We start from the raw sequence: 14,910 nt of genomic DNA on the forward strand, positions 1-14,910 counted from the left end.
ATCTTCTAAGAAGAAAAGCAAGAAAGTCAATGCGGCTAGACTGTAGAGTAATATAAAGGAATTAAATTTAAGAATCTGTAAAGGTAGGAAGGAACCAATTATGAAGGATTTTAATAGGCTGATGATTTTATATTTGATCCTATGTGTAATAGGGAACCACTGAAGGGGCGGCTAGGTGGTGCAGTGAGTAAAGCACCGGCCCCGGAGTTAGGAGGACCCGAGTTGGGTTCTGGCCTCAGACACTTAACACACACACACACAAACTAGCCATGTAACCTCAGGCAAGTTACTTAACCCTAATTGCCCTCCAAAAGACAAAAAAAAAAAAAAACAGAGAACTACTGAGATTTACGGAGTGGAAAGGAGAGAAAAGAGGTGACAGTCAGACCTGGCCCTAAGGAAAATCACTTTGGCAGCTGAATGAAGGAGGTGAACTAGAGGAGAAACTTAAGGAAGGAATGTCAACCAAGAGGCTATTGCAGTAGTCTAGAAATTAAAAGCTGCTGGCAAGGAGATTAGAAGCAGTCAGTAAAGAAATTCCTTGGGGTCTTAGGAATACTCCACTAAAATTCTAAACATTTTTATAACCTCCTTGCCTAAAGTGTTCATAGCTGGATCTCAGATCAATACACCTATTTAGGGGAAAGGGAGCAGGGAGGAAGAGGGCAGTTAACTCAAAGGTCTACCTCACTGTTTCTTGACTTCACAAACACCTCTATACATAACATTCAGCATGTTGTTTTCTCCACTAGGATTTAAACTTTTTTTATTGCCTTTTGGAGGGCAATTGGGGTTAAGTAACTTGCCCAAGGTTACACCGCTAGAGTGTGTGTGTGTGTGTGTGTGTGTGTGTGTGTGTGTGTGTGTGTGTGTGTGTGTGTGGCTGGAACTGACCTCTGGTCCTCCTGACTCCGGGGCCAGCGCTTTACTCACTACGCCACCTAGCCACCCCTAGGATTTAAACTCTTAAAAGGTCAAGGATTATTTCATTTTTGTTTTTATACCCTCAGTGCTAAGCACATTACCCAGCACACAAAAAGCACTTAACAAATGTTTGATAAATAATTTTTTAAATGGGGAAGAAGTAAATCAGATACTTTTCACATCTCTATGGGTAGGAGACTTATTCTTAACCAAGCAAGAAACAACAGGCAATTACAAAAGATAATTAGTTAAATTTGGTTTCATAAAATTGAAAAGCTTTTGCATGAACAAAACGAATATACCTGAGAAAAGAAGGGAATTAGTCAAATATAAAAATATCTTTGTATCCAGTTATGAGCCATCATGGGTCTAAACCAGTGTTGAAGGTAATGGGAAAATAATAGGCACATTAACACATTGTTAATGGAGCTGTGAATTAGTATAACCTTTCTGGATAGTGATTTAGAATTCTACAAATAAAGTTGTTAAAAATGTCCATACCTTTTGACCAAAAATTCAACCTGGTAGGCATACAACAGGAAAACTGACAAAAAGGAAGTTCCCATATACACCAAATTATTTAGAGCAGTACTTTCGTGGCAATTAAAAAAGCAGAACAAAGTAGATGCCTATTAATTAAGGTCTGGCTAAACAAAATGTGGTACATGAAAGTAATGGCATATTACTGTGAAGTAAGAATAGATCAATACAATGAATATTCATACTTTCAGAGAATCATGGAAAGTTACCTAACCTAAAGGAAAGTAAAGCAAAAAATATAAGAAAATAATACAAAATGATTGCAACAATGTGAAAAAAAAAAGAATAGGGGAGGCTAGGTGGTGCAGTGCAGAGAGCACCAGCCCTGGAGTCAGGAAGACCTGAGTTCAAATCCGGCCTCAGATGCTTGACACACTTACTAGCTGTGTGACTTTGGGCAAGTCACTTAACCCCAGTTGCCCTCCAAAAACCAAAACCAAAACCAAAAACAAAAAAAATAATATCATACAAATGAAATGAATATAACAAAAAATACGAATGGCCCCAAAGAAGAACTAAGAAAAGACAGTTTACTCAGTTCCTCTGGAGAGGTAAGGGATCCTTTTCTTCCTATTTCTTTTTAAAAAATTATTATAAGGAAAATCTCTGAGGAGGGGAAGGGATAATGATGTAAGAGGAAATTTAGGCAATGCAAAAACAAAATATAGCAATAAAAATTTTTTTTGCTTAAAGTGTAAAGTGATGGGCCCCACCAGGTGATGTTCTGGCAACATTGTGTTTAATTGTAATACAGTGAACAAATCAAGTCAGAAAGCATTTATTGAGCACCATTTATGTGCCAGGCTCTGTGCTAAGTGCTGGATATGTCACCAAATGTCTGCTGGTGATTATCAAAGCTAAGAAGTCAGACACCTGATACTACAAAAATAAGTGTGTACATGTGAGGTATCACAGAGAAAAATGCTGATGTGGGCTGGGATAGCAGGTCAAGATCAGGGACTAGGAAACACAATGGGAATGAAAGGGAAAAGTAAAAAGGCACTGAAAGGAAGAAAACTTTATAGAAGAGCTATCAAGGGATAAACAATTCACACAAGACTCCCATTAGAGTATCCCTATCACAAAATTTCCATTAAGGGTCTATAAGAAAAGACATAAGAATAGTAAGAATTGTTTTTCAAATAACTACATGAAGTTAGAAGAATAAGGGATGTTTCTGAATTAACTTATGAATATAAAACAAATCACCTGATTAGAAATAATAGAAATAATATCATAGACATCTCTTAATTTCCATTCACTCACATTTTAAAAATATAAAATAAGGAATGTTATATCATAGTTCCAAAGAAATTAAGGTAAATGCATTCATTCCCTGTGTATACAAATATGACTGAATAAATTAAATTGAAGCTGAACTGTTTTTCTTCCTGTAGAAAATTATTTCTTGGGGTGGTTAGGTGGTGCAGGGAATAGAGAATAGAGCACCGGCCCTGAAGTCAGGAGGACCTGAGTTCAAATCCAGCCTCAGACACTGAACACTAGCCATGTGACCTGGGGCAAGTTACTTAAACCCAAGTGCCCTACTTTCCTCCCTCAAAAAAAAAAAAAGCAAAAAAAAATTGTATTTTTGAATTATGAATACTAAATGTTACTAAAAAAAAATTTCACACACACACAAATAAATGAAAACACAAATAAGTCCAATGTTTACCTTGGTACTCTCTTCCAAATCCTTGGTGTTCAAAAGTGCGTGATTAATTCGAAAAACAATCCAATCAAAAAGGGCACTATATAAAGATTTCGCCATGGAGTTCCTCACCGTCACAGCCTATTAAACAAAAAATAAGAAGGAAAATTGGAATTTAGGAAAAAGTGTTTTATACATTTTAACAAGCTATGTTTATATTATTTTTTAATTAATCCACATGCATTTAAAAGCACCTCACTGTGTGGGCCAGATGGGCATAAAGCTAGGCAGTAAAAGTACCTGCCATCAAGGGGCTTACATTCTATCAAGATAGATAACATTTGCTCATTACAAGTATGCAAAATAAATGCAAGTTAATTTGGAGGAAAAGCTCTAAGATATGGTAGAAATCAGAAAAGGAATCATATAGAAGAGAGTGCTTAAGCTGAATGTAAAAGAAAATGAGAGTCAGAAGTGGACAAGGTTTGCCAAAACAAATCCAGGGACTTTATGAACACAATTAGAAAACACTTTCACACAAATTAAGACAGATATAAACAATTATTAATTGCTCATGGGTAGGCCAATCCAATATGATAAAAATGTCAATTTTACCTAAATTAGTTTCCTTATTCAGTGCTTTGCCAATCAAACTACCAAAGAATTCTTTTATAGAGCTAGAAACAATGATAAAATTCATTGGAAGAACAAAAGGTCAGAATATTAAGAGAATCAATGAAAAGAAATATGAAGAAAGGCAGCCTAGTTTGCAAGATTTCAAATTATATTACAAAACATTAATCATCAAAACATTCTGGTACTAAGAAACAGAATGATAGATCAGTGGAATAAATTAGATTCATAGTACACAATGCACAGTAGTGAATGACCACAATAATCTAGTGTTTGATAAACCCAAAGATCCAAGTATTTGGGCTAAGTACTTAGTAACTGATAAAAATTGCTGGGAAAACTGTGGCAGAAACTCGGACAGACCAACATCTCACATCATATACCAAGATAAGCTCAAAATATAGAAATGATTTAGACATAAAGGGTAATTTCATTTGTAAATGAGGAGAACACCAAAAAATGTAACTGCCAGATCTGTGGCTAAGGAAAGAGTTTAATGACAAAATAAGACAGAGAGGATGATGGAAAGTAAAATGGATAAGTCTGATTACATAAAATTAAAAAGCAGGAAGGAAAAGGTGTGTTATCATGGCCCCTCCCTGCCCCCCAAGCTAGTTCAGCCAGTATTGAGGATCCCTAGACCCACAGCCAGTGAGCCCATCAGCCCAACCAGTTTGTGGTTTTTCAGCCAAATAAATAATGTTTAAAGTTCAAAAAAATAAAATAAATAAAAAACCTTTTGCACAAACAAACCTAATGCAGCCAAAATTAGAAGGAAAACAAGAAATTGGGAAAAAAATCTTATAGCAAGTTTCTCTGACAAAATATATAGAGAACTGAGTCAAATTTATAAAACTATAAGTCATTCCCTAGTTGATAAATAGTCAAAGAATATGAATAGGCAGTTTTTAGAAGAAATCAAAGCTATCAATAAATCACTACAGATTGGAAAAATGCAAATCAAAACAATTCTGTGGTATCACCTCATACCTATCATATTCACTAACATGACAGAAAAGTAAAATGGCAAACACTGGAGTGGATGTGGGAAAATTGGGACATTAATGCACTGTTGGTTGAATTGTGAACTAGTTCAACCATTCTGGAAAAGAATTTGGAACTATACTCATAGGGGTATGAAACTGTGCCCTTTGACCCACCAATACCAACTGCCAGGTCTATATCCCAAAGAGATAAAAGAAAAGGGAAAAGGAACCATTTGTACAAAAATATTTATAGCAGCTCTTTTTGTGGTGGCAAAGAATTAGAAATTAAGGGGATGCCCATCAATTGGGGAATGGTTGGACAAGTTGTAATACATGACTGTAATGGAGTACTATTGTGCTTTTAAGAAATGAAAAATAAGATGGTTCCAGAAAAACCTGGGAAGACTTATATGAACTTGTGCAAAGTGAGCAGAAACAGGAAAATACTGTATCCAGTATTATATTTATAGATCGTATGTATTATGTATTTTTCAGTATTAACAGAAATATGTAAGGATGATCAACGGTGAAAGATTCAGCTACTCTAATCAAGACAATGATTCAAGACAATTCCAAAGGGCTTATATTATAATGAAAAATGCTCTCTACATCCAAGCAGAAAACTGATGAACTCTCTGAACGCAGACTGAAGAACACTTCTTAAACTTTCTCTATTCTGGATTTTTTTTTGTCTCTTATCTATTGCAACATGGCTAATACACATTTTACATGATGTCACATGTATAATCAATATCAAATTACTTGTCCTCTCAAAGAGGGGGAAGTGGTGGGAGGGAGGGTGATTATTTGGAAGTCAATGTTAAATATTTTCCAATTACATGTAAAAAAATTTTAACAAAGTAAATAAAATATATCTAAAAATGAAAAATAGATAATGACACAGTCCTGTAACAAAAAAGAAAAAAGTGGTTGAGGGCACTATAGGAACTGGAGACAACCAAAAAAAAGCATGGAGAAAGGATATGGGAGTATTGTGTGAGTAACAGCAAGGTCAGTTTGATTGGACTACAGAGCACATACAAAGGGCTTTAAGTGCCTAAGAAAACAGTTTATATTTTACTCTAAAAGGCAACAGGGAGCCACTAAAGTGAACTTAGCAGAAGAATGACATGGTTAAATTTGTGGTTTCAGGAAAATTAGCTCTGTGTACAATGGACACAAAAGTTGCAAACCTAGGTGACTGAAAGCACAATGGTGTACTGGATAGAAATAGGAAAGTTAAGAAGAAGGGTGAGATTTAGAGAAAAGGTAACGAAAAAGAGGCGGCTAGGTAACACAGTGGGTAGTGCTGAATGGAGTCAGGAGACCCAAGTTCAAATCTGACTCTGGACACTAGCTTTGTGACCCTAGGCAAGTCACTTAACCCTGCTTGCCTTAGTTTCCTCATCTGTAAACTGAGCTGGAGAAAAAAAAATGGCAAACCACTCCAGAATCACTGCCAAGAAAACCCCAAATGAGGTCACAAGGAGTTAGACCTGAAATGACTAAACAACAACAAATGATAAAGAAAAATATTCATTTCAAAACTGATAGGATTCCTTTTCCTCAATGGAAACCTTGCCTCTTAAATCCTCTGCAATCTAAATCTATTACCACCTAATTTAATCAATAACAAATGCTCTAAGAAAAATAGATGATTGGCCAGGTAGCACAGCGGAGTAAGAGCACCGGCTCCAGTGTTGAGAAGACCTGAAGATCTAATCCCCGGCTCAGACACTTAGCACCCACCCAGAAACACCTGGCCATGTAACCTTGAGCAAGTTACTTAACCCCAATTGCTTAGGGGCGGCCAAGTGGCTCAGCGAGTGACAGCACCAGCTCCAGTGTCGGGATGACCTGGATCAAATCCAGGCTCGGATACTCAGCACCACACCCAGAAATGACTGGCCGTGTAACCTTGAGCAAGTTACTTAACCCCGACTGCTTTAAAAAAAAAAAAAAGAAGAAAAAAGAAAAATAGATGATTTTTATAGTGAACAATGATACAAAGTACATGAATTTCTCTTCTGATTGAAATGTACTTCTGAAATGTTAAAATACCACACAAGTGTCGTACTATGACATGAAGACGCTGGGCTGGCTAAGACCATGAAGGAAATTGGAAACTCTAACAGGTCCCAGTAAGTGGGAGTATCTTTAAGGGGAGACTCAATGACAAAAGGAACCATCTGTACAAAAATATCTGTTGGATATCTGTCATCTGACAACAAGCAAAATTAAATTCAGTGAGGTTTCTTACAAGGTTAGCCATAGGATATTTCTTTCAGTACAGCAACTTTTGAATACCATAAAATAGCAATGATTTGCTTTGGTTGAAGAAATACCAACAATGATGAAATCACAGAGCCTTAAAGTACTAAAGAAATGTCATCATGAAAAATTTATCATCAGAAAGTAAAGCATAATTTTTCTTTAGAAAATGTTAGGGGAGGCTAGGTGGCACAGTGAAGAGCATCGGCCCTAGAGTCAGAAGGACCTGAGTTCAAATCTGGCCTCAGACACTTAACACTTACTAGCCAGGTGACCTCAGGCAAGTCACTTAACCTTAATTGCCCTGCCTTCCCCCTCCAAAAAAGCAAAAAAAAAAAAAAGTTAAAATTACTTGACACTCTGTGGGGAAGTCACTTAAGCCCAAATGCCTTCTTCCCTCAAAAAAAAAAAAAAAAAAAAAAAAAAGAAAAGAAAATGTTAAAAATAAGAATTGTGCTCCTCATAAATTAAAAAAATATATATATATTCCTGACAGTGAGGACTATTCGGCACTTTCTATACATGAATATTTTTATGGGGATGTTACATGTGTGTGAATCAATTAGTATCATCATGTTCAGGGAACTAAAACAGCAATTTACCCAAAAGGCAACAGAAAGAAGCATTTTATGGACAAATTACACATAAAAAAAAAAGTAAAAAAGATAACAAAGAACTATATAACTGGAAAAAATAGATGGGCTGGCTCTGTAACAAGAGTGATTACAGATGGACAACCCAGTTTTTGAACAAGTACTCACATACATTTCATGAGACCTAGAGGAAAGCTTTCACAGTTCATAAGGGGGCCTTTCTGTGGGAAATTAATCAAAAGCCATGGACATGAGTGCATAGATTTTAAAAACATGGGTGAAGAGGGAGTGGGTGGGTGTAAGGATTTATATCACCAGGGAGAAAGGCCAGATTGATGGGATCACAGATTTAAAAAAATAAATGTCCTTGCCTAAGGACAGAAAATAAATCAAAGACGATTAAAAATATGCAATAAACATCAAGATTTTTTCTTTTTGGTTCTAACCTGTGATTTCATGGCTGTCAAGTGTCTCCTAGTGAGGAAGCTCCCTCAACTGTTTAGACTCAAGGGCCTTGGCTAGGCTTCCTATTCTGTGGCCAGCTCCTCTCTCCACTATGCCAAAAGTCTTTTCCTCTTCAGGCACCCAGACACAAAAATAAAATATCTCTACGATCACTTAGGATTTTATATAAGCTTAATGAGGGACAATGAGATCCTTCCAGCCTCTCTGAATACTACTCTCTCTCCTCTACTCCACAATCCAGCCAAACCAGTGTTCTCTCTGCATCTCGGAAACAGCACAGCCCCTCTCCATTCTTCTCACATACCTGCAAGACCCACCCTCCTTACCTTCATCTGAGAGAACCATTCACTTCTTTAAAAATGTACCTGAAACATAATCTTCTGCATGTAACCATTCATGGTTCCCTCACTCCCAACTGCTGCAGCGAAAGGGTTACACTGTATCTGTATAGACTAATATATGTATATGTTTCCTCATCCATCAAAAATGAGCTGCAAGACAGTAGAGACTATGTCATCTTTGGTCTTTGTCCACTGTCCATGAAGACAATTCCAGGTTCATATGAGATACTTAATAAATGAATATTGATTGACTAGTTGACTATTGCCTAGGTAGACAAAAATAACTGCATTCTGTAGTGGAATAAAAGTATTAAGATATAGAGATGGATATGAGACTTGGGATTTCACTGATATTTTACCCTTTTAAGAAACTGCCTCTACCAATGCAAGTCACAATATGTCAGAAGTTAGGCTGCACTTGAACGCAGGTCTTAAGAGTATAAAGCCATGACTCTTTATTCCTTAAAGTATTCAGCTGTATTACTGCTTTTTCATGAGACCTAGAGGAAAGTTTTCACAGTTCAAAAGCAGTTTTCAAAGTTTCTGTCTCTTAATTCTCACTCTTAAAAATTACTGAGAACCTCCCAAAGAGCTTTTGTTTATGTGGATTATACTTACTGCATTAGAAATTAAAACATCTTAATATCATTATGAAAATAGTTTAGCCCTCACAGACCTGCCAAAAGGGTCTTGTGATCCACTGGGTATGCAAATCACATTTTGAGAGCCATTGTACTAGAGGAAGTGAATTAAGTTATGTGAACATTTCTGTTAAAAATGAAATAAGAGGTTTCAGGTAAATGATAACAAGGCTAACTAGGTCTCCTCAAAGACACACATAAAAAATTAGTGGAGTTGTTTTTAGAGAGTGCAAACTAAGTGAACACATATGCTGCTATCTGGTGACTTCGACATGGAAATTTTAGAAATATGAAATGAGATTTAGACAAAAATATCAAAGGCTTGTAGATTATTCATAAGTCTTCTAGCTGTACTTGATCACTATCTTTTCTTGAGAATCAGAAAGCTCTGGATAAGGTAAAAACCAAACTACATTAAAAAAAATTAAATGTTTCATCCTGACAAGAAATGACCGCTTACTGACCTAGGAGTCATTTCAGAATTGGCTGAGTATAACTGAATCATCAACTGGTTAGAGAAAGTCCAAAAGCACCAAATTAGGAGACAGGATAAGGAAGAGAACAAGACACTGTAAAAAACTACAATAACCCCAACCCAACCAACTTAAAAAAGATGATGAATATAAAAATAGGTAAAAGTTCAAACACTATCTTAAATTATCACTATTGATTACAGAATTTTAATCACTGTAAAGCATTCACCAAAGAATCCTGAAAAACAACACGGACCTCAAACATTTGATCTATTTATCAAGTAGTAGCCAAAGGCAACACTGGTGTAGCATATAAGTTTATTTATAAAACACAAGGAAGATGGAAGTTTATGAACAGTATTTACCAAAGGAGGAGTTTTAAAAGTTGTAAGGAAGGGAAATGAGCCTGCAGAAAAACTAGTGTGAGGGCAAACTACATCCAAATAAACCTATAATCATCTACAGATGAAATGGAAGTAAACCATTATGATACAAAATGGAACAGATTGTTTCAAAGTCATTTGAAAAACCACATTTACATTCTAATGCCTCAGTATCTGATGTGCTATATGAGGAAGATGAAGTAGTACTAAGGAGATAAAGTTTGGAAGAATGGCTAAAGCCAAATATACTAAGAAGAAAGCCATGATGAAGTAAAAATAAATTCAAAGACACTTTAAAGTTCAAGTCTCAAGAAGAGTCCAAAAGAATGGAAAAGATTATAGAAAGTTAACACCACAAGATCATGATCAAGATAGTTATTAGAAACTACTAGTTGGGACTTCTGATGTCACAATGGTAGAGGAAGGAATTCCCATGAGCCTTTCAAAATTCCCCTCCAATATGCCTCAGCACCAATTTTGGAGTGGGAAACAACTTAATCAGTTCAGAAGGGAATGTCTGTCTCACTGCAGTCCATAAAGCAAGGGGCTTGTAAAGAGAGTCTAAGTCGCAGGGCAACTGACCAGCAAGGTCTCAGCCCCATGCATGCCAGCAGTCACAGAGGCAAGCCAGTAGTCCCAAACAACTAGGATAGGAAGGCATAACACCTTTCCCTCCCTGCAAGGTGCCAGCAAGGCACCAACTCTATTGCTAACCAGTCTAACCAATAGTGAGAACCTGCTGCAGGGCCAGTCAGCAACAAAGCCTCACCTCAGGATAGGTCAGCAGGGAGGCCCCCCACCAAAGTGCAAGCCAGCAGCCAGATCCCATTCTAACTGAAGACCAACAGAAAGGCCCTGCCACTACTATAAGTTAGCAGGAAGGTCCCCTACAGTGTAAGTCAGCAGCTATACTCTGAGGCCCAATGAAAGCAGGCAGCAAGGCCCCAAACCCCAGCACAAGAAACATAGGACAGAGAAGGAGCAGAGCCCAACTCTTGCATAAAAGCACAGTCACAAAATAGGCAGAAAAAAAGCAAAACAAAAAAAGAACTTGACTATAGAAAATTACTATGGTAACATGAATTCTCAAGGCACAAACTTAGAAAAGGACAACAGTGGCTACATATGACATGTCAAAAAATGCGAATTAGTCGTAGGCCCAAAAAGAACTCCTGGAAGAGGTTAGAAAGGTTTTAAAAAGGCAAAAAAGAAGTAGAAGAAAAACTGAGAAAAGAAATGAGAGAAATGCAAAGGAATCCTGAAAAAAGAGACAACAGCTTGGTAAAAGAAATTAAAAATGGAAAAAGATATACAAAAATTCACAGAAGAAAACAACTCCTTAAAAAACTGACCTGGCAAATGGAAAAGGAGATACAAAAGCTCACTGAAGAATATAATGCCTTAAAAATTATAACTGGGCAAGTGGAAGCTAATGACTCCATGAGACTTAAAGAAATAACAAAATAAAATCAAAAGAAGAAAAAAAAAGAAGAAAATGTGAAATTTCTCACTGGAAAAGCAACTAACCTGGAAAACAGATCCAGGAAATATAATTTAAAAACTACTGGACCACCTGAAATGCATGTTCAAAAAAAAGGGCCTAGACAGCATATTTCAAGAAATTATCAAGGAAAACTGCCCTGATATCCTAGAACCAGAGGATAAAATAGAAAAGGAAAGACTCCACCAATCACTTCTTGAAAGAGATCCCAAAATGAAAACTGGCAGGAATATTATAGTCAAATACTAGAGCTCCCTGGCAATCAGTTAAAAAGAAATAATTCAAATATCACGGAACCACAGTTAGGATAACACAAGATTTAGTGGCTTCCACATCAAAGAATCACAGTGCTTGGTATATGATATTCTGGAAATCAAAGGAACTAGGATTACAATCAAGAATAATCTACCCAGAAAAACTGAGTATGATCCTTCATAGAGAAAAATTGACGTTTAAAAAATACAAGACTATCAAGCATTTCTAATTAAAAGACCAGAACTGAATTAAAAAAAAAATGATGTTCAAATAGAAGACTCAAGAGAAAGATAAAAAGGTAAAAAAGAAATAAGGAAGAGAAAATATAAGAAATTCAATGAGGTTTAACTGTCTATATGCCTATATAACAAGATCATATTTTTAACTTTTAAAAACTTTATCACTATATCAGCAATTAGAAGGAGTATATGCATAGACAGAGTGTGAGTGTGAGACGACTATGATGGGATGATATTAAAAAAAAACAACATTAAAAAACTAAGGCATAAGAAAGAAGACTGCACTGGGAGAAGAGGGAAAAGGGGAAGAAAGAATGGAGAAAATTATGTCACATAAAAGAGGTGTAAAAAAGCTATTACAGTGGAGGGGAAGATGGGGGGCTGTGGGCAATGCCTGAATCTTACTCTCAACAGAACTGGCTCAAAGAGGAATAATGTATACATTCAGTTGGATTCAGAACTCTTAACTTATCTGATAAGAAAAAAGAAACAGGGATAAGAGAAGGGGGTGGGGCAGGACTGATAGACCAGAGAACAGACTCAGGGAGGTGGTGATCAAAAGTAAAACATTTGTGATGAGGGACATGGCAAAAGTTAAGAGAAATTGAAAAGGACAAACCAGGGGAAAAAAGAATCCAGGGAAATATGGGATGAATGGAAGTAGACAGCAGACTGAATTAAAAACCAGATTTCCTATAATACATTGTTTACAAGAAACACATCTGAAACACAGAGATGCACAAGGAGTAAAGGTAAGGGGCTGGAGAAGAATCTATTATGCACCAATGGAAATTTAAAAAGCAGGGGTAGCAACCATGGTCTTAAATACAGCAAAATTAAAAATAGATCTAATGTAAAGAAATCAAACTATATTTTGCTAAAGGAGCACATACTATGACCAGGTGGGATTTATACCAGGAATGTAGGACTACCTTAAATATGAGGAAAACTATAAGCATAATTGATCTTATCACTAATAAAACCAAAAGGAATCATAAAACTACCTCAATAGATTAAGAAAAAGCCTTTGACAAAATATAACATCCACTGTATGTAAGGTGGATTTTAGTTATTCTTTTTAAGATACTAGTTCCCAGGATCCATGGCCATAAACAATCTCTAGTCTCCAGGCTGATGATTTATAAATACACCACACTTATGCAGCATTACATAATGACAAATAATATAAACATTTGTGCTTAAAGCTGTAAATTTCTACTGCGACTACACAGTAAGATATAATGATGACTTAATATAAACTTGTGAGGTCATTGCCAGCAAATTGCCTTCTTTGTCTGCTGCACTATAAATCAAGTAGGTACTGATCAGTAAGAGGGGAACAGGAATGCACAAAGGGAATGTGCATATGTGCTTGCCTCAATCAGCCCCCATTGATCCTTAGGGCATAAAGGCACAAGCTGGAATGCTGTGTGAGCCTTGATCAGCCCCCATCAAGGCTTGGGGGGATTTGTTAATATGTCTTAGTCTAGACAGGCCCCCATTGAGACTTAGGGGACCTGTGAGAGTTGCAACTTCTATTTTCGCCCACCCGGGGAGAAGAGTTATTAGGGAATGCTGTAGGAGTTGGTACTCCCATCATCAGTAAAGTCTTTTGAGAAGGCTAAAATAAAGTAAGCTTAATTAACCCCTTATTATGTCTCCACTGCTATCTTCCTGTCTAGCAGGATCAAGAGTGAACCTGTTAAGAGCACCTGCTAGAAGCTCTCCCACCTGACATCCATCCCTATTAATAACAGTAGCAAACATAAGAATAAACAAAGCTTACCTTAAAATGATAAGTAGTATTTATCTAAAAACATCAGCAAACATTATCTAAAATGGGAAAGGCTAGAAGCCTTTCCAATAAAATCAGGGGTGATGCAAAGATGCCCATTATCACCACTATCATTCAAAACTATATTAGAAATGCTAGTGGGGTGGCTAGGTGGCACAGTGAATAGAGCACTGGCCCTGGAGTCAGGAGGACCTGAGTTCAAATCTGGCCTCAGACACAAAACAAAAACTAGCCATGTGACCTTGGGCAAGTCACGTAACCCCAATTGCCCTACCTTCCACCCTCCAAAAAGCAAAAAAATAGAAATACTAGTTATAGCAATAACAGAAGAAAAAAAATTGAAGGAATTAGAATAGACAATGAAAAAACAAAACTATCACTCTTTGCAGATAATATGATGGTATACTTAGAGAATCTACTAAAAAACTACTTGCAATAATTAACAACTATAGAAGAGTTGCAGGACACAAAATAAACCCAAATAAATCATCAATATTCCTATCTATTAACAACAAAGTCTAGCAGCAAGAAATAAGAAGAAAATTTCCATTTAAAGTAACTGTGAAAAATATGAAATACTTGGGACTCTACCTGCTAAGACAAACCCAGGAACTATATAAATATATTATCAAAACACCTTAGATACAAAGGGTGATACCATAAGCAAATTAGGAGAGCATGGAATAGTTTGCCTATCAGATCTATTGATAAGGGAAAAAAACTCTAGTTTTCTCTCATACTCTGAGAAAGGAATGTTTTCACAGAAGTACTCAGGAAGTGTTAAGGAAGTAGTCTCCTGTACACTTGCTTAGAACGGAGTGTTAAATGGACATCTGAAAAAGCAAAAAACCAAACTAGATATAAAGAGCATTATGAAATGTAAAATGGATCACTTGGATTATATAAAATTGAAAAGGTTTTGCATAGACAAAACCAATGTAACCAAAATCAGAAGGAAATCTGAAAACTGGGGAAAAACTTTTACAGAAAGCTTCTCTGATAAAGTCCTTGTTTCTCAAATACATAATGAACTCAGTTAAATGTATAAGAATACAATCATTCCCCCAATTGATAAATAATCAAAGGATATGAAGAGGCAGTTTTCAGGCAAAAAAATAAATAAAAGCTATCTCTAGTCACATGAAAAAAATGCTTAGCCTATATCATTTGATTTAGAAATGCATATTAAAACAAAATTAAAACAACTGTCAGGTACCAC

General features: G+C 36.3%; 1 protein-coding gene across 14 annotated transcripts in view; it reads right to left on the reverse strand.

Annotated features, from left to right (window-relative positions):
- The window catches only part of MYO9A (myosin IXA), a 324,456-nt gene that overhangs the window by 188,935 nt on the left and 120,611 nt on the right, over positions 1-14,910 (reverse strand). For all 14 annotated transcript variants that reach the window (XR_011164264.1, XM_069067272.1, XM_069067273.1 and 11 more), the window contains one exon: positions 3,140-3,256. Coding sequence is in view for 13 of the 14 variants with exons in the window: in XM_069067272.1 (XP_068923373.1) it covers positions 3,140-3,256 (117 nt within the window). In the remaining variant the exon portion in view is untranslated. The remainder of the gene's footprint in view (positions 1-3,139; positions 3,257-14,910) is intronic.

Source organism: Petaurus breviceps, unplaced genomic scaffold (genome assembly GCF_028583685.1).
Source record: "Petaurus breviceps papuanus isolate PSGF00001 unplaced genomic scaffold, PetGlider_PUasm1.0 90740, whole genome shotgun sequence".
NCBI lineage: Eukaryota > Metazoa > Chordata > Mammalia > Diprotodontia > Petauridae > Petaurus > Petaurus breviceps.